The 22,791-nt window shown below is 50.5% G+C and overlaps 1 protein-coding gene across 1 annotated transcript in view; it reads right to left on the reverse strand.

The window, feature by feature from the left end:
• PLEKHG2 (pleckstrin homology and RhoGEF domain containing G2) overlaps positions 1 to 12,231 on the reverse strand; it is a 30,087-nt gene extending 17,856 nt beyond the window's left edge. The window contains exons 1-5 of the mRNA XM_055000109.1: positions 11,824 to 12,231; positions 7,190 to 7,290; positions 2,271 to 2,337; positions 1,940 to 1,986; positions 799 to 949 (exon numbers count right to left, since the gene is read on the reverse strand). Coding sequence (XP_054856084.1) covers positions 799 to 949; positions 1,940 to 1,986; positions 2,271 to 2,337; positions 7,190 to 7,290; positions 11,824 to 12,207 — 750 coding nt within the window. The 5' untranslated portion in view covers positions 12,208 to 12,231. The remainder of the gene's footprint in view (positions 1 to 798; positions 950 to 1,939; positions 1,987 to 2,270; positions 2,338 to 7,189; positions 7,291 to 11,823) is intronic.
• Between the last annotated feature and the right edge of the window lie 10,560 nt (positions 12,232 to 22,791).

Here is a 22,791-nt window from a genome sequence, read left to right on the forward strand (position 1 = left end):
GTGGAGTTGGTTACAGCATAGCCCTTGATACAAGGATCTCCGGAAGAGATTTCTTTACAGTCTCCTTGGTGGAATCTTTAGGTTTAGAAATCCCCGAGAGAGATTTCTTTAAAGTCTCCTTGGTGGAATCTTTAGGTTAATAGCATTTTAAAAAAGAGCTGTTACTTATTGTCTGACATGAACAAAACCTTCCCTGAAGACAGTTTCAGGTGGGTGGCTGTGTTGGTCTGTAGTAGAAGAGCAAGATTTGGGTCCAGTAGCACCGTAGAAACCAACCAGATTTTCTGGGTATGAGCTTTTGAGAGTCAGGACTATCTGACAAAGGGAGCTCTGACTCTCAAAAGCTCATACCCCGGAAATCTAGTTGGTCTCTAACATGCTACTGGACCCAAATCTTGCTCATGAACAAAACCATGACTCTTAACACAGCACTTTTATATGAATTCCCTAGGATCACTGATTTTGGTTTCTTGCAGAGGTGACAACAAAATTTTAAAGTTTGTTGTGATTATGTTATACAGATATTTAGAGGGTTCGCTATTCCATTATTTTGGTTCACTGATGTCTTTCTGTGCGTATGAGTGCACGTGTGTGTATCAATTTCTTCCACAAACTCCTTTTTTGTACTTATTTGTGAATATTATTTAAGGATGACTTCAGGTCTTAAGCAAATAAATGGAACTAAACTAATGTAAGAAAAGATGCCCCCTGTGACGTTAGCACTTTGGCTGGCCCTCAGCCCTTCCTGCCATGAACGAGAAGGTGAGCTTGATGGGCCACGACAGGGGAGGTTCTGACCTGCAGGAGGAGATGGTACTTCAAGATCCTCTGGACTGGTTTCAACAGGTAGGTCTCCAACGGCAGCACGTGCGAGAGCGTCGCTTGCCTCTCCCGGAAGAACTTGGCCAGGGAGTCGGTCTCCATGCATTCCCGCAGCACAGAGACGGAGCTTGGAGGGAGGGAGACGAGGAGAAAGAGGGTTATTTTCTTGAAGGAATAGTGAGATGGAGGGGGGTGGACAGGAAAGAAGGAGAAAAAAAGGGGCAGAGGGGAAACACAAGTCAAGAAGGGCACGCCGCACTCCACCCCAAGATTTTGCTAAGCAACTGGGATTCCACAGAGTTTGTTTTTAGGGAGGAAGCAGGCAATTCTCTAGACACCAGGAATGTTCTTATTCAGTATATTCTAATTAACAAAGGCGTGTACCGAGCTGTGCCCAAAGCCCTGATAACTGCGACTGAACAGGACTAGCAGGGTGCTTCGTGCTCTTGGTGAAGAAGAATATTTATTTCAAATTTCTATTCCGCCCACCCCGCGAGTGGGCTCAGGGCGGATAACAACATATTAAAATACAAAATACAATAAAAACAACATATTAAAACACAATAAAATCCATCCACATTTAAAACAGGATGGTGGACAGCCTTCACAGGGAGGGTTAAGATTTTATACACCCTTTTTTTCAGGCCAGCGGAGGCCCAGCCTCAGCCACATGCCTGGCGGAACAACTCTGTCTTGCAGGCCCGGTGGAAGGATAGTAAGTCCTGCTGGGCCCTGATTTCAGCAGACAGAGTGTTCCACCGGGTGGGAGACTAGAGGCCCTGGCTCTAGTCGAGGCAATGGAGGCAATATAGGCAATGCAGTTCAGCTTCCGCGCAAACAGAGAGCTTGTATGGTCTACTTGGGAGAAGGAAGCTGTGGCTTGGCAGATGAGGTGCAGAGATGGGGAAGGGGAGGCTGTGGAGAAGCATGCAGGGTGAAATGAGGGGTGGTGTGGGAAAGGCCATGAGGAAGACGAGGCTTGGTAGGGTTGGAGACTCGAGTTCAAATTCTCATGCTGCCATGAAGCTAGATAGGACGCACTCTCCACTTTGCATACTTCACAGGAGTGTTGTGAAGATAAAGTGGGGGCAGGTGCAGTCTAAGAATTCATACTTACTTGGGGTAGTTCATGCAGTACAAGGTGTAGATATCAAATTCTTCACTCTGCAAGAGTTCATTGAACAACATTAAAGCGCACTGCAGTGTGTGCCATTTCTTTCTCTGGAGGCCTTGTGGCTTCACTTAGCAGGCTATAAAGGGCACCACTTTGCAACAGGTTCCTGAGGCAGGCATGCTGTTGGCTCTAGGAGGAAGTGTGTGCGCATGAGCGTGTCTCCTTACTCACTTAACAAGGATGCTTTCGAATCCTTACGTTTAAGAGCAAGGGGCAACCCAAACTACCCTGTGGGACTCTCCAAAGCCAGAGGGAGGGGATGAAAGATGCTTACTCTTTGAACGAAGCATTCTGCCACGGCGCAAGCACTGGTGTTTCTCTCCAGATCTTCCAGCAGTTCACTGCTCAAAGAGAGGAAACATAACAACACACCACAAACATTGACTCTGTGAACAAGAAGGTTCCGTGCATCTCTTTGCTGATGCCCGACTTCCCTTTGACTAGGCCTGCCTTGCCCAATTACTGGCCGTGCAAAATCGCACAAAACTCCCAGAACGACAGCATCTTCCTGGCACGATTTTCCATCATGTCTCTGGTTTGTGGCACAAACCGCACTTTGTAAACTGCTCTGAGTGTAGCGTTAAGTTGTCCTGAAGGGTGGTATATAAATCGAATGTTGTTGTTATTATTATCATTATTCTTTCTGACATGTCCAGGGTAATGCTGATCGCCACTGTGGCATCAGGGAGGAATTTTCCTCCAGGCCATATTGATCAGGAATCCTGGAGGTTTTTGCTGTCCCCTGGGCATACTGGGGGAGTGGGGGATAGCTATGAATGTCCTGCATTGTGCAGGGGGGTGGACTAGATGACCCTTGGGTTCCCTTCCAGCTCAATGTTTCTATGTTTGTAAGGGAAGCAAGGAGCTTGCTGTGCAAGTATTCTGGGTCCACTGTGCTGGATAAAACCAACAGTCCACCTAGTCTTGCATCTCAGAGCGGGCAACCAAATGCCTCCAGAAAGCTTACACATGGGCCACAGAGCCCAGTGTGGCTGCCCCTCAGCACAGCTATTCAGTGTACACTGCTTCTGAACATGGAGGTTCCATTAAGTCATCTTCCATGAATTTGTCAATACAGAGTTTAGTTAATGGAGTTCAATACAATTTTAACCCACGTCTTAAGTGTCTTGGACTCAAATCTGAAGGAGCTGAAAAAGGACCAAGAAATTCTGCAACTTTGTAATCCGCCCTGAACCTGCTGGAAATGTGGGGAGGGCGGAATAAAAATCGAAAATAAATAAATAAAGGAATATCCACCACCCCTTGCTATTCCTGGAAGTTAACCTTGTGTGACACTGTAGGCATTTTGAGCTATTCGAGAAAGCGGGACAGAAATGTTGGTTTTCCTTTTATCAACTGCAGCAGACACACGGCAGGCGCTGATCCTTCGCCGAAAGCGTTAACCATGTTACCTTGTAAGGGGCTGCTCTGGTGTCAGGACCAGCCAATCAGCTCTGTTCCCCCAGCCTCCATTCATACCCCCCACTGAGTTATGCTTAATCTCTTAAACAGACCCAGATGGGGGGCCAGGTTGGTTGAGCGATGGGGAAAGAATAAAAAGGAACAGGAGGGGTTGAGAGAAAGAAAAAGCAGAGAGGGGCTGGTTAAGAACAACGGCTAGGAGCCGTGAATCCTGGCTACGCAGGAAGGCTTCTGACTCTTTAACAGCTATAACCCCCCCTCCCCCCCCAGGGTCAGGAAGGCCTTCCTTCCACATCCAGGAATCAAATCAATGAGGGCATGTGATGCAATTTGATTTAAAATTCCCCAAATGTCCTCTTGGGACCCAGAGGAGGGTCAGCAGACCCCTTTTCACAAGTGGGGGCCGGGAGAAGGGGGGGGGTCAGGACGATTGAATCCCTGAATCTGTACAGTTTCAGCCAAGGCCAGGGGCTCGGCCCAGCCAGTAACCTGGTGACTCGCCTACAGCAAGGAGGAATTGCTCACAGGAGACCAGAAAGGGAGTCTCTGGGGACTGGAACAGCCAGAGTTGTGTCTTTGGGCATTTTCAACAGAGGCTTCATGGCCCCTTCACAGCAGTTTGCTATTCTGAGAGTCGGACAGCTCAGCTCTGGGCTTCAGCCCATTCGCTGCAGGACTGAGGAAGGACAACGGGACCAGCCCGGAATCCTCCAGGTGCTTAGCTAAGCTTCGCCCGGGGCTCTTGAGAGTTCTGATGGCTGACAGATCTCTTATATTTACGTGCAATGTGTCAGCAGTTGTGCTCTTCTCCCAACACATTCGGGGGTTCCCTTTCTTCCCCCATGTTGCAAATGCCAGCATTCAGACCTAGAATGTGCATGGAATCATGTTGAGCCAGGACCTGGGATCTAGCTGGGAAGGAAGTGCACAGGGTTGGACCCTGTGCATCTGCTCTGCTAAAAGTCCTGCCCTTAGGGGAATAGATCCGGAGGAGTTAGCCGAGTTAGTCTGTAGTGGCAAAATAGTAAAGAGTCCAGTAACACATTTAAGATGAACCAACTTTATTGTAGCATCTGATGAAGAGAGCTGTGGTTCTCAAAAGCTGACGATGCATCTGACGAGGAGAGCTGTGGTTCTCGAAAGCTTATGCTACAATAAAGCTGGTTAGTCTTAAAGGTGCTACTGGACTCTTTACTACTTTACAATTTTGACCTTAGGGGAAGGGATGCAGAGGCTGCAACCAGGGCTGCCAGCCAGGCCCCTGGTGTGGGCAGGGGATGCCCTGTTCCCAGCCTCTGCCCCCCGCTGCCACTCACCTGGCTGGTGGGGCAAAAAGGCCCGGGGAATGGGCCCAGGAAGCAAAACACCTCGTGGGCTGGGGCACAGTGGGTGCTTTCCCGCCAAGCACAGTGACATCACTTCCAGAAGTGACATCATGACACCCAGCGGTGGGCATCCTGCCACACTTCCCACGGCCCAAATTGGCCTCTGTGACATCATCATGCCTGCCCGGGGAGCTTGAGAAGATCTCTAGGGAAGTGCCAGGTTCCCCCTGCCTCTTGCCGGGATGGTAAGGGGACCCAGGCACCCCTAAATGCAGCCCACTTTGTGCATAGGCAAATAGTTAACCCCCCTCCCCGCAATTCCATAGCTCCTGCACCCCGTGGCCACTTCCAGAAGCAAAATTACAGGCCAGGGAACCAGGTGAGGGATCCCCAGTGCTGCCACCTCTAGCCTGGCATTTCATCCAGCAGAAATGAAAACACTCTCTGGTCAGAAGCTCCCATGGAGCCCTCGGGGTCACTTCTGGGCACGCTCAGACCCTGGTACGTCTCTTGAGAAAGCCAAGGAGCAGTTCCTCCCTCCAGACTAGCAGCCACCCAGGATCTAACCAGGGCAATGCCCGTTTTGCAAAATCGATACTCCCAGACTTGTGCAGCCTGCCATCTCCCCCAACACGCATCCCCCTTCTCTAAGCCCTTCACCTCAAGTCCTGCTCAAGTTACAGGCTCAGCAAATTCCAGCGCTCAAAGCATTTCCTTTTCGAGAAACCCACCGTTTTCCCTTACAATGTAAGTGCTGCAAAAACAATCCTGGATCACCAAGGCCTGGAAGAGAGGCTGGACCCCCCAAGGGAAGTCTGCGGCTTGGCTGCCCCCCTCCCCGCCCCATTGCCATGCATCCCTTCGCATTCTTTCTCTACGCTTGCTACTGGGGCCATTTCAGATCTGCAATACACTTCAACAAATTAGCCTAAGCACAGAAGAACTGAAAATTAAGGTTGTTTAAAATATGGACCATTCAATCACTCGTGTAATCAAAGAGTCCAGTGGCACCTTTAAGACCAGCCAACTTTATTGTAGCATAAGCTTTCAAGAACCACAGCTCTCTTTGTCAGATGCATTTGACGAAGAGAGCTGGGGTTCTCGAAAGCTTATGCTACAATAAAGTTGGTTAGTCTTAAAGGTGCTACTGGACTCTTTACTATTTTTCAACTACAGACTAATACGGCTAACTCCTCTGGTGTAATCAAGACACTGGACAATGCTGGGAAAAGAGACAGACATCCAGACACACCTTTCATCGCAGACCCAAAATCATGCTTGGCGGGCACGGGAGCACAGCACACGTGCACCAGCTCTGCGCACTTCCACGAGGAGCAACTCTTCCTCTTTGGTTCCGTTTGTGACCCCCACAAGCAGATCAGAACTCCTTTTTTATGCACAACACATAATGGAAGGAGGGGAAGATGAATCCACGCTTTCTGCTCCCCCAGTTAAAAGATGCACTCCCCACTCACTTGAGAAGATGGGAGAAAATTTCTAGCAAGATTTTAAGAACCTAAGCGTGGCTAAAAACTTGCCAAGGAGTAAGTCAGCGGAGTACGTTAAGTCAGTGACATCCACAGCATCCGAAAGGACCTTAACCTCAGCAATAACCCAGCGGAAAGCAGTTGGGCCTGTTTCCCCCGTATACACACATACACACACTACGAAGCCTTCTGTCCACAACTTCTGGGACAACGACCTTCCAGAGCTACCCTAGAGATCATTCCGCTTTCCTCCTGTCTAGCAGATAAAGACCAGCTAAACAAATTCAGCCAAACATTTGTTCAGTGACAGCAGAGAACACCCCCCAGCGTCTAGATTCTGGGGCAAAAAAGCCACCGGAGTGCCTACTTGGGGGTGTGGGGGTGTGGCACAAAGGGAGGCCACAGATGCACTTTTCCGTGACTCTCTCTGCTTTGGGTGAGCCTCCAGGTGGTGGCCGGAGAGCTCCCAGAATGACAACTGATCTCCAGGCCACAGAGATCAGTTCCCCCCCTTACCCAAGAGCTCAGGGCAGAATACACGGCTCTTCCTTGCCCCGTTTTATCCTGTGAGGGAGGGTGTGCCGAGAGAGAGGGGGGGGGTCTCCGGTGACTTTTCCATTGTGAATGGGGATTTAGAGTCTACCCAGACCTAGGCTGACATTCTAACCACTATACAACACTGTCCCCTCACACCATTTCTTCATTATGTCACCCTTGTTGGTTTCCCCCTTAGGCTTGAGTTTCTTTTGCTCCTTATGGAGGAAGATTATATATTTTTTTAAAAGTCCTGGTCACCAGAAGAGCCGGATAGTAATGGCTTGGTTCCCTGATGGTGGTAGCCAAGTGATTTTTAGCCCTGTCTGGAGTGGAGCAGCTGCACCCCGAAAGGCAGCCTGGGCCTTCCGAGAGTCTTGGCCCTCCTTCCCCGAGGCCAGGCGTAAGAAAGTGGCAGGACTCACCTGTTGAACTCATAAATGTCCTCAATGTTGCAGAATAGAGCATTGACCTGCTCGGGTCTGAGTGGCAGCTGCCCACAGTCTATGATGCATCCCAGGTAGTCCTGTGGGAAGGGGAGGGGAGGCGTCAGTCACATGGAAACACATATGCCCCGTCACCTTCTGGCACCAACGAAGTTCCGCACTAAAAGGGTATCGTCTGTTTCTTCCTATTCATTTATAAATTTATGCATGGCACAGAGGGGAGGGGGGGACTCTGCCTCATATACCCCAAACACTGGCCTTAACAGCCAAATTGAGATGCTTCACAAAGTGCATAATTATGCGATTTATTGCCATAAGACGTGGCAACAGCATCTGGCTTACAGGACCTCAACTATGCAAATTCTTAAGGAACAGGAAAGCTTGACAGGTGCATATAAACCAGGGTGGCTAAGTGGAGCCTCCAAGTCCAGAGGCAGTCTCCTTGTGATGAAAGGGAAGGGCTGTTAACGTCACCCTCCCCCTGCTTGTATCTGGCTGGCCACTGGGAAACCCAGGGCAGGTGGCAAACAGCCTCTGCTCAACCCAGTGGGGCTCTATTAATTTCCCTCCGTTCACTGGCTCCAGGAAAATAAGCATTCTAATTCCTGCATTCCTCTCAATATGCAATGCACTCGGCAAGTATTTTTGCCCTTGCTTGTGATCAAACCCCATGAGGCAGTAGCCGCCATTGCTCTCATTTTGCAGATGGGAAACTGAGATAGACACCAGCTTGCCACTGGCCAACTTGCAAAATGTAATGTGCGAATGGGACAAACCTACTTTGGGAAAACAGGGAGCCTGTGCAAGAACAGAGGAGGACTTGGCCTGATTCTCCCCCCTCCCGCCCCCTTGAGAAAGGGAAGACGGAGGTGCCACCTCTCCGGCTAGACAGACCCCATTCTGCCTTGCCCCGCCTTCCCTTAATGGTCCCAGGGGAGCGGAAAGAATTCCAGAAATTCTAACAACAAGAAAGGGAGAGGCTGAAGGAAGAGGTGGAGGGAAAGGACCCAACCAGAGGTCTGTCCTTGAGAGCTGCAGAAACCAAACTGCAGTGCAGGCAACCATCTGTTGAAAGAGAAAAGGCAGGTGCCAGAGAAGCGGCCAGGACTCTTGAGTTCTGTGTCTTGCTCTGGGGTGGGGAGCATGGGGTAGTGGCAGGAGCAATGTATCCCATATATGTTTGAAGGAACAGCATAAAGTGGGAACAGGGCTGTAGCAGAGGGAAGGGATCAGAACGCCGCTTCCTTACCGAAGGAACGGGATTGTAGTCTATCCCGATGATTACTGTATGTGTGATCCTGCTCTTACTGCCTTGTCTTCTACTTGTGTAATTCCATTTTCTGCATTGTTTATGATAAATAATTTCCAATGCCTTTTTCTTTTACCCCCCACCTCTCAACTTTTGTAATCTTGATCCTGTTGCACTGCTTATTGGATGTCCTATGCTGTCTCTTTACACTGTTTTACATAATCTGATCTGCTCTGAGTCTCAGCAAGAATGGAGAGGGTGGGGGGGCTATAAATAAAGGAAATAAATAAATATGTGCCATCAAGTCACAGTTGATTTATGGCAATCCCAGCAAGGGGCTTTCAAGGCAAGCTGAGAAGCAGAGGTGATTTGCCATTGCCTTCCTCTGCAAAGTCTTCCTCCAAGTACTGACCCTGCTTAGCTTTTGAGATCTGATGAGATCAGGTTACACCATGCTGCCTTCCCTCCCCAAATAAATAGACTGCTCCATTAAAAAAAAACCCATGCACATAAGAATCTAGCAAATTCAGGCTGCAGAAGAACCATTTTCCCTGCTAACTTTCTATAGCCAGGGACACAGATCCAGGGGAGTTAGCCGTGTTAGTCTGTAGCTGCAAAATAGTAAAGAGTCCAGTAGCACCGTTAAGACTAACCCACTTATTGTAGCATAAGCTTTCGAGAAGCTCTTCGTCACATGCATCTGACGAAGAGAGCTGTGGTTCTTGAAAGCTTACACTACAATAAAGTTGGTTAGTCTTAAAGGTGCTACTGGACTCTTTGCTACATAGCCAAGGAGCTTTTCATGGGGATGGGAATAAAAAATGCAACCTTCTTCACATTTGCTGGGACAAGCCACCACCCCTAGGATTGCGCCCTATAATTCAGCTCTATCTCCCATCTTTCTTGCAAGCGGCCCTCGCTCTACCCGCACCCAAGTTGAAAAGGTGCATGTGTGCAGGGTTTTTTTTCTGGGGAAAGAGGTGGTGGAACTCAGTGGGTTCCTTTCGGAGAAAATGGTCACATGGCTGGTGGCCCCGCCCCCTGATCTCCAGACAGAGGGGAGTTGAGATTGCCCTCCGCGTCGCTCGGCAGCGCAGAGGGCAATCTCAATTCCCCTCTGCCTGGAGATCAGGGGGCGGGGCCGCCAGCCATGTGACCATTTTCAAGAGGTTCCGGAACTCCGTTCCACCATGTTCCCGCTGAAAAAAAGCCCTGCATGTGTGAATTGACACTGGGGGATGCTGTTTGAGATTTAAAGGACTCAGAGGAAAAACACATGACCCAGCATCTTGCCTAAGAACTGCTTGATCAAAGCAATGCTTCCAACAGGGCCAAGCAAGCAAGACGGCTCCCGGAATCCCACAAGCAAGGGAGGAAGCAACAGCCAGGTGCCTCTCCCTCCTGCATGGCCTGGCTGACAGCCCCACTCTCTCCAGCTTCAAACGGCCACTGATGGGATCCGGAAGCCATCCATTGGGCCTGGAGCCAGGCCCGGTGGAACTCTTCTTGAGCCTCACCATGCACGACACTCCACTGAACTTTTAACTGCTCCTTGACGGGCCAAAAACGGAGCAAACAGAAAGCTGCTATTAATTCTCAGTGTCTTGGAACCTACAGGCCTGCTCCATAAAACTCTCAACGAGGCTGGAAAATGTCAGCTAGGCTAGGAGCCACCAGCCATCCTTTCTGGGGGGTTTAAGAACAAAGATCCAGCCAAACAATTTAGGCTTCTGCAAAATGGATTAAAAGGAAACGTAGGTTTGAGCCCCCGTCAGGGTCGATGCCCAAGCCACAAACCTTTTTTGGCTGGTCCTTTTGGAAAATAAAATGCAAACTCATGAAGCGTGACTCTTTCGGGAGGGAGGCATCTGTGCCCACTAAAGCTGGATTCCCGTGTGCTTCTGCCCTCCCCCAGGGACTGTGGGCATGTGGGGAAAACAGGCGGTGGAGACAGGGCTGCTTCCGTCAGGTTTCTCAGTCAAGGCCTGGCCACACAGGAAGGTGGGTTTTTACAGTGGCATTTTGACTTTTTCTGAGCTTGTAAAGATTAAAAGGGGGGAGCAGAACACGGCCACCTGCTGGCTTTTTGAGAACCAAATCACCAATAGGATGTGGGAATTGATCCAGGGGACCTGGGTTCTAATTCTACTTAGATAATAATAAGGGCACTTATAAGGGCTTTTTTTCTGGGAAAAGAGGTGGTGGAACTCAGTGGGTTGCCAGCACAGGGAGCAACTCTTGGCGGGAGGTAGTGCCCCTAGTACCACATGCACGTGCGCAAAGTGCGCGCACGCTCCCAGGACCGCACAATGACATCACTTTGGGTCAGCTGGAACAAGGGGGGAGTTTTTTAAAGTTTAAGTCGCCCTTGGCGAAAACGGTCACATGGCTGGTGGCCCCGCCCCCTGATCTCCAGACAGAGGGGAGTTGAGAGTGCCCTCTGCGCATGCGCATGGGATTCAAGATATTCACAGCCCAACCACTGAATCACTAGGGCTACAGCAGCTCTCATGATAACAACTTACATACCACCCTTCTAGACAGGCTAGCGCCCACTCAGAGTGGTGAACAAAGTCAGCATTATCTTTATCCCCACAATCCAGCTGGGGAGCTCAGAGCAGAAGTGGGAGCTGAACCAGCAGAGTGCTGATTCGCAGCCCAACCACTTAACCACTCTACTACAGCAGCAACAGTGGGTGGGGAGGTGTGTGTGTGTGTGGGGGGGAGATTACAGTGGTTTAGAAAACTGATGAATGGCAGAAAGAAAATGTATTTCCCTCTCCTGGAACAAGACTAGAACTTGGGGGCCAGGCAATACAGCTGATTGCCAAGGGGCCCCAGGCAAACCAAAGGAACGACTTCTTCACATAGCAAGCAATTCATGTGGAATTCACTGCCAGAGGATGTGGGGATGCCCTGCAGACCGTTTTGGATGGGATTAAAGATATTCACGGAAGAGAGAGAGAGAGAGAGAGAGAGGTCCGTCAATGGCTCTCAAGCCACAACATGTCTAAATCGAACCTCCATGTTCAGAGGCAGCCACCCTCTGCAAGCCAGCTGTTGTCAGGCAACAATACAGGGACACTTCTGTGCCCTGCTTGAAGGCTTTCCAGGAGAACCGAGTCAGAGAAACAGAATGCTGAACTAGGTGGACCCTGGATCTGATCTGTCAGGGCTGGCCCATGAGAGTTCCTGGGCAAAGGCCGGTCCCTCTGGCTAAGCCTGGCCTCCCTCGCAGGGCTGTTATGAGGATGGAAACAGGGAGCAGCCCAGTCACACCAGCCTGGGCGAGTGAGAGCGCAAGCAAGCACAAGCTACAAAGCAATCAAGGAAAGCCTCGCACATCCGGCCGCTTCTCTCCTACCTCCACGATGCTCCGGAGGTCCCTCACATAGGCCTGTTCCGTTTCGACGATTTCTAGCACTACTCGGTCCAGATGGGAGAGCTTAGCCCGGCGCTCTTTGTTCCTGCTGGGATTCGTAGTCCAGCCGCAGTGCTTGGACCCCCTCTGGGATTCTCCTGGACCATCCAGAAGGGCAAGCGGCGTGAGGTCCAGGCTAATGTCGCTGCCGTTCTGGTGCGGGTATGAGGCGGGGCAGCCCCCCAGCCCGCCGCTGCTGCCGAAGGTGCTTTGGCTGTCCTGCAGGGAGGCGGAGGAGGCGGAGGAGCTGAGGCTGACCGGGCGGTCGCTGTCTGAACAGACGGTGTTCACCGAGGTGCAGCTCCCCAAAATGGGGTCCGAGGCCATGCTGGAGCCAATCCCACCCAGCGAAGAGACGGACGCGGGCCGAGGTGCTGCAGAGGGCAGAGACCAACAGGGCTAGCGGAGAACCCGTCCACTTTCTCCAAAGAGGGCACCCAGCACACTTGGCTGGCAGTTTTTGGTTTCACATCCGAAGTACCAGTTCAGGCAGGGTGGAGGCACTGCCCATCTCCCTGCCCCCCACACCTCTCTGCATTGCCTCCCCCTGCTCTGGTCTTTATGTTTTTTTAAAAATAAGCCCAGCTGGCTCTTCAACATCCTTTTGTGGCTTTTTTTCTCACCTTTTGAAGCTGTGGTTTCTACTGCAATGCATTCTGGGAGGAGGCAGTGCAGGAAGAAAAGCCGAGGCACCTTCTCCCTCTCCCCTCCCTCCCTCCTCAAACGAACATTTAAAGCATTGCCGCTCACAGGGGCGGAAGGAAGAAAGCCTCAATGCCAGACAGGTGCAGACTTCAGAAGTGAAAGAGGGCCGAGACCGTCCGCATCCGAGGGCCCTGGTCCGCGTCTCCATAGCCAGGCAAAAATAAAGCACCCGCTAGGCAGAGGGCTGCAGGGGCTTGTGGGGGGGGGCATCAGTGACTCTCCTGCCTTTGGAGGAGAGGGCTTCGGGTACCAACCTGCCTTGCCTCCTTTCTTGGTGCTGCCCTGGCGGGCTCCCTCTGGCATGGTGAAGGGCTCTGTGGCACCCGTCCTACAAGGAAGGAGACAGAGTGAGCTGCGGCAGCGGAAAACCCCTTCCCACCCCAGAGTGCACGGAGAACCCACGTCAAGGGGCAGAATTGCACTCCAGTACGTTGCAAGAAAAGCCCAGCCCAAAGCCAGGCAGTTTCCTTAGCATCGTCCGGCACGGGTGCCCCATCTCAAATGGAGTCCAGGCGGTGGAATCAGGGCCCTCCGGCCTTCATTTCTACGATTCATCCTACAGCACCAAGCCCACTTTCCAGTCCCTGAAACTGGTTTCACACCCAGGCCCTCCCCTTGGAGAACTGTGTACCCGAGAAGGAGCTCTAACAGAACTTTCAGTACCAAACCACAATCCCACAGGTTCTCCGGGCAGAGGCCCGTGGCAGTTAGACAGGCAGACATTAGATACGTTAGGTTCTGGAAATGCTCTTTGGTCCGTTGGGGAAACCCACCCATGTGGCTATGTGTCTTCAAAACAGAACAAATAGGCCTCCCCCAGGACGGTTTGGGGTCAGGAAAACCCCCTTGTGATGTGTGCCATTGTTGTGATCTGAATTGGCCGCTACACACCCACACAAATTGAGGACAACCTGTGCGTCAAGTATGACTGTGCCCAGGTCATGTATGAAGAAGAGACGTGAGTCGCAAGAGAGCAATAGCAGCCGCATTAATGAGTTCAATGCCCTCTTTCTTGTGACCTCTGGAATGCCACAGGCCCAGCCATCTAATTAACTTGTGGCATAATCAAAGGGTTGGAACCCTTCCCCCCTAGGAAGGGAAGTGAAAGCGCATCAGGGTGTTGTAGGGTTGCCGGCCTCCAGGTGGGGGCTGGAGACCACCTGGAATTTCAACTGATCTCCAGGCGACAGAGACCGGTTCCCCTGGAGAAAAGGGCTGCTTTGGGGGGGTGGACTCTGTGGAATTATACCCCACTGAGGCCCCTCCCCTCCCCAAACCCCACCCTCTTCAGGCTCCGCCCCCCAAATCTCCAGGAATTTCCCAACCTGGAGCTGCCAACCAACTGGCAACTAGTATAGGGGGAAAGATGATGAAGGGGGAACATGATAGATGTTTCTGAAACTGTATGGGATAGAGAACGGGGACCGAGTTTTGTTCCTTCCCTCTTAATATTTCAACTGAAGGCCGCTCCAATATGAAATCACGATTAATAGACTGAGGACGGACCAGGGCTCATTTCGAGGGGGAACGCGCGGGAACGCAGTTCCGGCAGTTCCCCAAAGAGGTCACATGTCAGGTGGCCCCACCAACCTGACTCTCGGCCATTTTGGGCCCGTGTCAGCCTGGATTGGGGCCGAAACAGCCCGGATCGGAACTCTGACGGGTGGTGAATCACTCTCCCACTCAGCAGCAGCCCGATCCTGACCATTTTGGGCCCCCTTTTGGCCATTTTCAGCCCCTTTTTGCCATTTTGGGCCCAATTTCAGCCCTGAATGGCCAGGATTGGGTCCAAAACAGCCAGGATAGGTGATGTCAGGGGGTGTGACATATGCTAATGAGTTATGCTAATGAGTTCCTCCAGCTCTTTTTCTACGAAATGACCCCTGGGACAGACCAAAGAAAGTCCTTCATCACACCATCACATGGAACTCCCTGCCACATGATGGTCACTGGCTGAAATGGCTGCTTGAAAAGGTATAGACAAATACACAGGGAAGAAAGTTCAATGGACTAGGGGGGCCTTTGGTCTGGCCCAGTGAGGCAATCCCGATGTTCTGACCACAAGAGACGCTTGCGGCCCATCCGAGGGTTTTTTTAATGGACTTCCAGTCCCGCAACTGCAAGTCTTGGCTAAACCGCGAACGCCTTGGATTGCCTCGATTCTCCTCCCCACACAAAGCTCTTTGTTCCAGCTGTCCCTGTGGAAGCCTTATAAAAACCAAGGAGATGCGTCACTCCATCCTGCAGAGGGGAGGGCGAAAGGTCGCTCACAATGCCTTCATTCAAGAGTGGCAGCAGGTCAGGAAGAAAAGGCTGTGCCCCCCCCCCCGCCCCAAGACCATCAGAGCCCTTCTAAGCAGACCTTAGGGAAGGGCAACGGACAGCCCGTGGAAGGAGGGTCAGGCTTCTGCAAATAGAACGGAGGCCACGGGCTGGTGAAGGTGGAGAGTCCATGCGCTCCGTGAGGGGGACCAGACGCACGGGAACCCTCTCTTTAATCCCACCCACCAGGAGTAAATTTGCTCACGTTCAGCATCGAGCTCTGCTGGAAAAAGCAGAGCTCTCTTCTAGAAAGTGGGTCTCAGGGAAGGTTGCCAACTCCAGGATAGGAAATTCCTGGAGATTGGTGGCGGGGAGGTGAAGCCTAGAGAAAACAGAGTTTGGAGAGGCAATGGACCTCAGTGGGGTATAATGCCCCCTACAAAACAGCTCTTTTCTTTAAGGGAAATAGGTCGTGTGTGACCACCCTAATTCCAGAGTTCAGGCCAGAATTTCCGGGATCAAACCTCTCTTGTAAAGCCCATCATTTTACTTAGGAAAACTGAAGGAAGAAATCACCAGGCTGGCCAGAGCTTGAATTCTTATCACTGCACATCACAGACCTCAGACGGAGCGCACCTGGACCCCTCCACCAGTGGGTGATGAGGCTGTCGGCCTTGGTGCCAACCTGACAGGGGAGTGCAGTATGATATTCTCCCTCCCACCAGCTGTAGCCGAGACAGGCCCGGAGGGAGTTGGCACTGGAGGCATGGAAGCCTGGCAGGGTTGCAAGCTGTGGACAGGCAGGCAGGAGCCAGACCGGAGAGACTCAGAGAGACTCCTTTGATCCACAAAGGGGTTTCCATTTCCCTCAATTCATTGCCAGGGGAAGGGGCAGACTCACTGCCGCAAGCTGGACCCATGCGCTGCTCCACCTTCAAAACAGCCTTTTTGTGGCGCTTTCTTTGCATTTTCTTCTGTTGCAGGCAGAGGGAGGGGGCAGTTCAAAGCCCTCATTAGCTGTTACCATGGCCACAAGCAGTACTCAGTTAGGCACAGGTTATGATTGGCCTTTGATTAATTAAAGAAGCCCTCCAACAAGGAACAAACCCGGGCACCCGGGGCTCCCTCAGAAGTTCTGCTGACAGGTCTGCCTTCTGTGTTGGATCCAAAGCTTCTTGGGCCTCCAACGTATAAAGCCATTCAGGGGTTCTAGCAAAAAGAGCTGCAAGCAAGCAATGACGGGTGCTCCGCTGAAATAAGAAGAGGAGCTTGTCTTTTGCAATCATGTTGGCTTTCCTCCAGAGCAAGTGTTCTACATGTGCAATTAAACGAAAAAGGGACTCTTTGAAGATGGCCGTTTCCTCTTCTGAGGACTTTGGCCCAATTCTTCTCTCATGGGATCCTCTCCCGGATTTTGGACGGAGCCTTGATCGCCTGTAATGGCCGTAGCTTGGCTTCTTTGAAGGACCGGCACTCTTCACATGTTCAGTGGCACTCTCGTCACTGTTATTCCTTCACATTTCCCAGTGCTGAGCTCCAGTTCTGAGAAAAGTCCTCGATGCGTTCTGGCTCCAATTCAGCCCTGTGCCGAGAACCTTGGAGCGCAGCCACTGCGCACATGGACACAACACCACCTTTAATGCTGTCAGGATCGTTTTAACAGACAGTGGGATGTTTCAGCTTTTGTTGTTTAATCTTTGCCCTTCTAAAATATTTTTTAAAAAATTTATTTGCTCTCATGTCAACTTCTCTGAGCGTGGGAAAGCAGAAAGCAGCCGAGTACCGACGTTCAGAGAACAAATAAATAGCCCTTGCATGCACACATTATAAACTGCCTTCTCTTTCCAACGTGGAAAATCTTTTGTTTGTTAACCTCTTGGGACCTGTTGGAGCATCATCCTTTCTGTCTCTGTGGCACACACTGAAACAATCAAGAGGCAATAACCCTACAGCTCACCTGACCGAACTAGTAGCAAAAATGTGAGCAGTGCATATATACTGTATAGTACAAGTGTTTATAAAAAAGTTTTTTCATAAATTTATACACAAGACGAACAATAATTCATTACAAAAGGTGCATGTAAATTCATACCCAATGCAATAAACAGTGAATCACTACAATATTCATAATTCTTAAGAGCAGCAGAGTGAAACATAACTGAATAGCGTAAGTGTCCTCAAGCATGAACCCAGTCCTATGGATCTTTTTGTAAGTGTATTCCGTATACTGTTTATTGCATTGGGTATGAATTTACATGCACCTTTTGTAGTGAATTATTGTTCATTGTCTTGTGTATAAATTTATGAAAAAACTTTTTTATAAACACTTGTACTATACAGTATATATGCACTGCTCACATTTTTGCTTCTGTGTCACACACAGCAACTCATGCCTCCAACTCCTGTGGGGACCCCCCCCCCACCCAGTGATGGAAGGAGGGGTTCTTAGGCCTGAGTCAAATTCCAGCTATTGTACATAAAGGAAGATAATTTGCCCGTTGCTTGTGTGTGTGTGTGTGAAGTGCTGTTAAGTCACAGCCGACTTATGGCGACCCCTACTGGGTTCTTCAAGGCAAAAAAATTCTTGGTGCATAAGAATGCCTTTGTGCGCGAGTGGACCCCATCCTTTGAGTGGAGATTGGGCCCAAGTTATTTTATCCAGAAAATGTATGAAGTTAATTGTGCTGAAAATAGAATCTGATGAGCAGCGAATAAAAGAAACCCCCCCTTGAATGCACAAGAGCAGCTGGTAGAGGGAGGAGGAAGAGGGGGGGGCATTGCATGAAACACTGAAAAGCTGTTGATTTCCTTTTCAAAAATCCAATCTGGTGTACATTGGGCAAATGTTACTTTCCGGAACTGGCAGCGATGAGGCAGCTGCTCCCCAAAGAAGGGCTGCCAAACCAACATTTTAGAAATAAGCGACAGGATGGAACTGCTTTCGGGAAACCGAAGGGCTTCTGTGAAGCTGGGAGAATAGTAAAGAGTCCAGTAGCACCTTTGAGACTAACCAACCTTATTGTAGCATAAGCTTCTGAGAGCCACAGCTCTCTTCGTCAGAGAGACGAAGAGAGCTGTGGCTCTCAAAAGCTTATGCTACAATACAGTTGGTTAGTCTCAAAGGTGCTACTGGACTCTAACACAGCGAAGTCCTGTGAATCTGTGAAGCTGGGAGACTCCAGAAAAAGAAACGCATGCGCCCTTGAACGGCAGGCTGTCAGCAGCGGCTGGTCGCCCTGAAAGAGGTGCTCAGGCACAGGCCTGCCGAGCTGGCCTGAGTGCAAATTCTCCCTTCCTGGTAGGGGGCCCACAGAGCTGAGCAAGTCACGGGTCAGATTTTGTCCTTGCATCCCTGGAGTGCAGGAGAGAGCAAGCGTCCTCGCTCAGAGGGCACTGCCCTCCTTTTTTGTGAGTGTGCTTTTTTAACATCCACGTGAAACCACCAGGTGAGGTCATTCAGGGCTGGGTGCCATCAGCTCACTGATAAGGCACGGCTCAGTTTCATCTTTCCTTATCAGAGCCCAGGCTAAATGGCCGAGTCCCGTAATGGACCGGAGGAGGGTGAAAAGACTGGAAGACAATCCAGGCCACACAGAGACGCAGGCAATGGCTCTGCAACTTAACCTGGATTTGGGGGATCTCTCTGCAGCAGTGGGGTATAAGAACCCAATCAGAATAAAGGTCCATCTACCACAACATCCCATTGCCCACTGTGGCCCACCAGGTATCCCCAGACAGCCCCCTAGCAGGGGCAGAGCTGCTGTAGCATAGTGGTTAAATAGTTAGGTTGTAAATCAGCACTCTGCTGGTCTGAATCCCCCAACTGCCATGACCTTAGTGGGTAGTCTTGGGTCAGCTGTTCTTCTCAGCCCAGCTGAGCAAGTTGCTGTCCCACATCTTCTGGCAACTACTTGGACTAGACTGCTATAATGTGCTATGCATTGGGCTGCCCTTGGAAACAAGTTTGCAAGGTAGGCAGGAGCAGGGGGCAGTCACTTAGCTGTTGCCTGGGGCCACCCTCATGAACGATATCGATTGCCAATTTGTTCCTGGGCACAATTCAAAGCTCTGGGCTGACCTGAAGCGATCATCCCTCAGATTTGCCGCCAACGAGCCACTGATGTCTTTGCTTAACAGGTTTTATATTTTGCTGGCTTTAAGTGAGAATTTACAGGGTCTCCCATCTGCTTTGAGAACCATACGGCAGAAAGATCCAGAGGAGTGAGTTGTGCTAGTCTGTAGTTGCAAAAATAGCAAAGAGAGCCGTAGCACCTTTAAGACTAACCAACTTTATTGTAGCATAAGCTTTCGAGAACCACAGCTCTCTTTGCCAGATGCAACAAAGAGAGCTGTGGTTCTCGAAAGCTTATGCTACAATAAAATTGCATCTGACAAAGAGAGCTGTGGTTCTCGAAAGCTTATGCTACAATAAAGTTCATTAGTCTTAAAGGTGCTACTGGACTCTTTACTATAAGGCAGAAAAACAACCTTTAGCTTTCAAGCATGAAGCACACTAAAGAATTTGGGTGACTCATTCTCTGTAAGTCTAACCTACCTCACAGGATTGTTGTGAGGACAAAAAGAAGGAACCTAAGCACACCAACCTGAGTTCAAGGCTAATAAAATTAACTGTTGGTAAAGGGCAAAAGCATGGCTGCCTACCTGTGCAGGCCAGAGCACAACTATCAGTGGCTTTTATACAGGGAAACGGTGATACAGAATCATAGGGTTGGAAGGGACCTCCAGGGTCATCTAGTCCAACCCCCTGCACAATGCAGGAAATTCACAACTACACCCCCCCACACACACACACACACCTGCAGTGACCCCTGCTCCATGCCCAGAAGATGGCAACATACCGTCAGGATCCCTAGCCAAACTGGCCTGGGGAAAATTGCATCCTGACCTGAAGGTGGCGATCAGCACTACCCTGGGCGTGTAAGAAAGGGCCACGAGAACTAAGCCCTGATGCAACCCTTCCTGCCCTCCCCCTTATGATCTGTCCAGGTTCACAGAATCAGCATTGCTGTCAGATGGCCATTTAGCCTCTGCTTAAAAACCTCCAAAGAAGGAGAGCCCACCTCCTCCCGAGGAAGCCTGTTCCACTGAGGGACCGCTCTAACTGTCAGGAAGTTCTTCCTAATGTTTAGCCAAAAACAGAGAGTCAAAAAATGCCCTCCTTGTCTTTCCTGGGACTCCTGGAAAGCTTCCCAATGCTGTCCATGCAGCAATGGGGCATCGTGGCTGCACGCATCCTCTGGGCAGCTTTCCCACCAGCCGCACAGTCCAGCCGCTGATCCCAGGCCCCTCCTCAGCCTCTGGAAGGAGGCAGTGAGTGGGCGCGGCGGGTAAATATTTGTTTTCCTGGGTCCCGTAGATAACAATGAGGGGCCGCTCAGTTCTGTGAATGGTGGCTTCTGTGCCTTATGGGTGTGCCAAAGACCCCAGCAATTAAACCTGGGGGTGGAGAGAGTTGTGCATTGCACACGATCCTTGGCAATGTGAAAGGCCCACCTCTGGGGCTGGACATGGAGTGTCCCACGAGGATGGGACGAGCAAGCTTCTGTTTGCCTTAAGTCTCCTTGGGTCACATTGGGAGCTTGCTACCTCACAGGGTTGCTGTGAGGAAAAACAGAAGGAAAGAATCATATTCACCACCCTGAGGTCCCTGGAAAAAGGGCTGGATAAAAATGTGCAGATAGGTTCACACAAGCGAACTCTGTTCCATTCATCAAGCGATGAACAGATGTTAGGGGATGAGTCGTTCCCCATTCGCATGTGATGAACTGCTCTTTTGGAGCTGCAGTCTGGATAGCTGAAGAGATCTGTCTAACTCAGAAGTTCTGCCTGTCCGTGGCTGAACAAATGTGGACGAGGCTGCAACGGGATGCAAGAACTTCAGAAGATCCCTGCTGGCCCACACTAGCAGTCTGTCTGACCCAGCATCCTGTCTCACACAGTAGCCAAATAATTGCCCCGCAAGACCAAAAAACAGGGCACAGGGGCAAGCCCTGGAGGGCAGATATTGCCTCCTAGCGCTGGCATTTAGAGGTTGACTGCCTCGGGGCATGGAAGTTCCCTTTAGTCATCCTAGCTAGTAGCCTTTGCTGGTTCTCTCCTCCTTGAACCCCTTTTAAAGCCAACAAAGCTAGCATCCATCACTATACCCTGTGGCAGTGAGTCCCACAAGTTAATTACGCATTGGGAGGAAAATTGCTTTCTTCAGGGTGCCTGATGAATGTTATATTAGTAGTAGTAATGGTATTAATAAATTCACATTTCATAGAATAGAACCAAAGAATCATAGCGTTGGACGAGACCTCCAAGGTGATCTAGTCTAACCCCCTGCCCAGTGCAGGCAATTCACAACTACCTCCCCTCCCCACACACCCAGTGACCCCCTGCTCCGTGCCCAGAAGATGGCAAAAACCTCCAGGATGCCTGGCCAAACCGGCCTGGAGAAAATTGCTTCCTGACCCCAAAGTGGCGATTGGCATTACCCTGGGCGTGTAAGAAAGGGCCACAAGAACAAAGTGCTGATGTAACCCTAGAAAGCCTCAGATTTTTCACAGTACTTTGCACACACATTCACTCAGTCCTTACAACAATCCTGTCAGGTAGGCCACCATTAAAAAAAAAACTTTTAGAAAAGTCTCCCATTTTAAGCCATGGCTGATAAGCAACCTATGGACTCCATGCCCTCTGGAGGGCGTGGCTGGAAGAGGAGCAGCCGGCTCCCCTCTTCCCCTGACTTGGCCCCTGTAAACATTTCCTCTGCCTCGGATCTTCCCTCTCCCTCTTCTTCCTCCTGTGGCCTCCCAGCAGGAGCTGTGCGCTTTGCAGCGAAGATTTCTGTGGCTTAACTTCTCCAAGCAGGAGCGTGAGAGGCTGTGGGGTGACGTCAAGTCGCCGCTCGCAGAGGGGGGGAGGCTGGCTAGACTTTCAGGTCATTGCTGGAGAAACGACTTCTGATTCTCACACTCCAGTGGTGATTCTTTTGATCTGCGACTGACTGGAGGCCTTATTCGCTAGCTTTCTTCTTGCTGGGAAACAACAATCCCAAAGCACGGAGCATGGGAGATCAGGACATCGGACACCCTAGCTATCTCACGCTGTCCTGGGCCAATTCGGACCGCTCTATGAGACGTGATTTGTGGGGAACCAGAAAGTCTTCAACATCTGAGCCGTAAGAGAGGGGAAGAGGGGATCCCGTAACTCTTAGGATTTCCAAGGCCAGTTCCCATGGAAGCTGGCAGGCAGGGTCCTTCGGGTTGTGGCCCCCGTAGCTCTGGAATGCCTGGTGGGGGAAGTCCACCTCTTAGCCAGCAGCAAGCACGAGGCTGCTTAGGAAAGGGACTAACCGTGGCCACTTCTGGCCATCTCTTCCCAATGCTTCCTTTTTGCTGCCGTAGTTTTGATTCGCGGCTAATGGACGTTTGATTCAAGCCTTCCAGTTTTTTATTATAGTGCCTGTTGGGGTTTTATATTATTTTCAACAATGCACTGGTTAGCCACATTTTCTGGTTAAAGTGGAAAAGAAGGGCCTGAGGACCAAAGATGAGCGGGTTCCCTCAATTTCCCCAGAGACAGAAAGATCAGGGGCAGAACTGTGATTGAATTTTGAACTTCCTACTTTACACTATTATGGGAGGAAGAAGAAAGACAGAGGGAGGAGCAGACAGTGTGGCTTAGGAATTAATCAAAAGCCAGATGTGGCAAGAGAAAGGGAAAGAGGGTTCTCTGCTACAGAAGCGGATTGTTGCCTGGTAAAAGTGGATCCCAAGGGCAAAATGACTGAATTTCTTGAAGCAAATGAAGAATTCTGCTCTAAGGCGTTTGGGATCTGCTAAGATTCTCTTACTGGGCTGCAGTGCTCCCCCCCTCCACTTCCCAAACAAAGGGCTTTTTTTTAATTTACAAAAGACTCCACCCCTGTCTCCTGTC

This window comes from Eublepharis macularius, chromosome 15, assembly GCF_028583425.1.
Source record: "Eublepharis macularius isolate TG4126 chromosome 15, MPM_Emac_v1.0, whole genome shotgun sequence".
In the NCBI taxonomy this organism is placed as follows: Eukaryota; Metazoa; Chordata; class Lepidosauria; order Squamata; family Eublepharidae; genus Eublepharis; species Eublepharis macularius.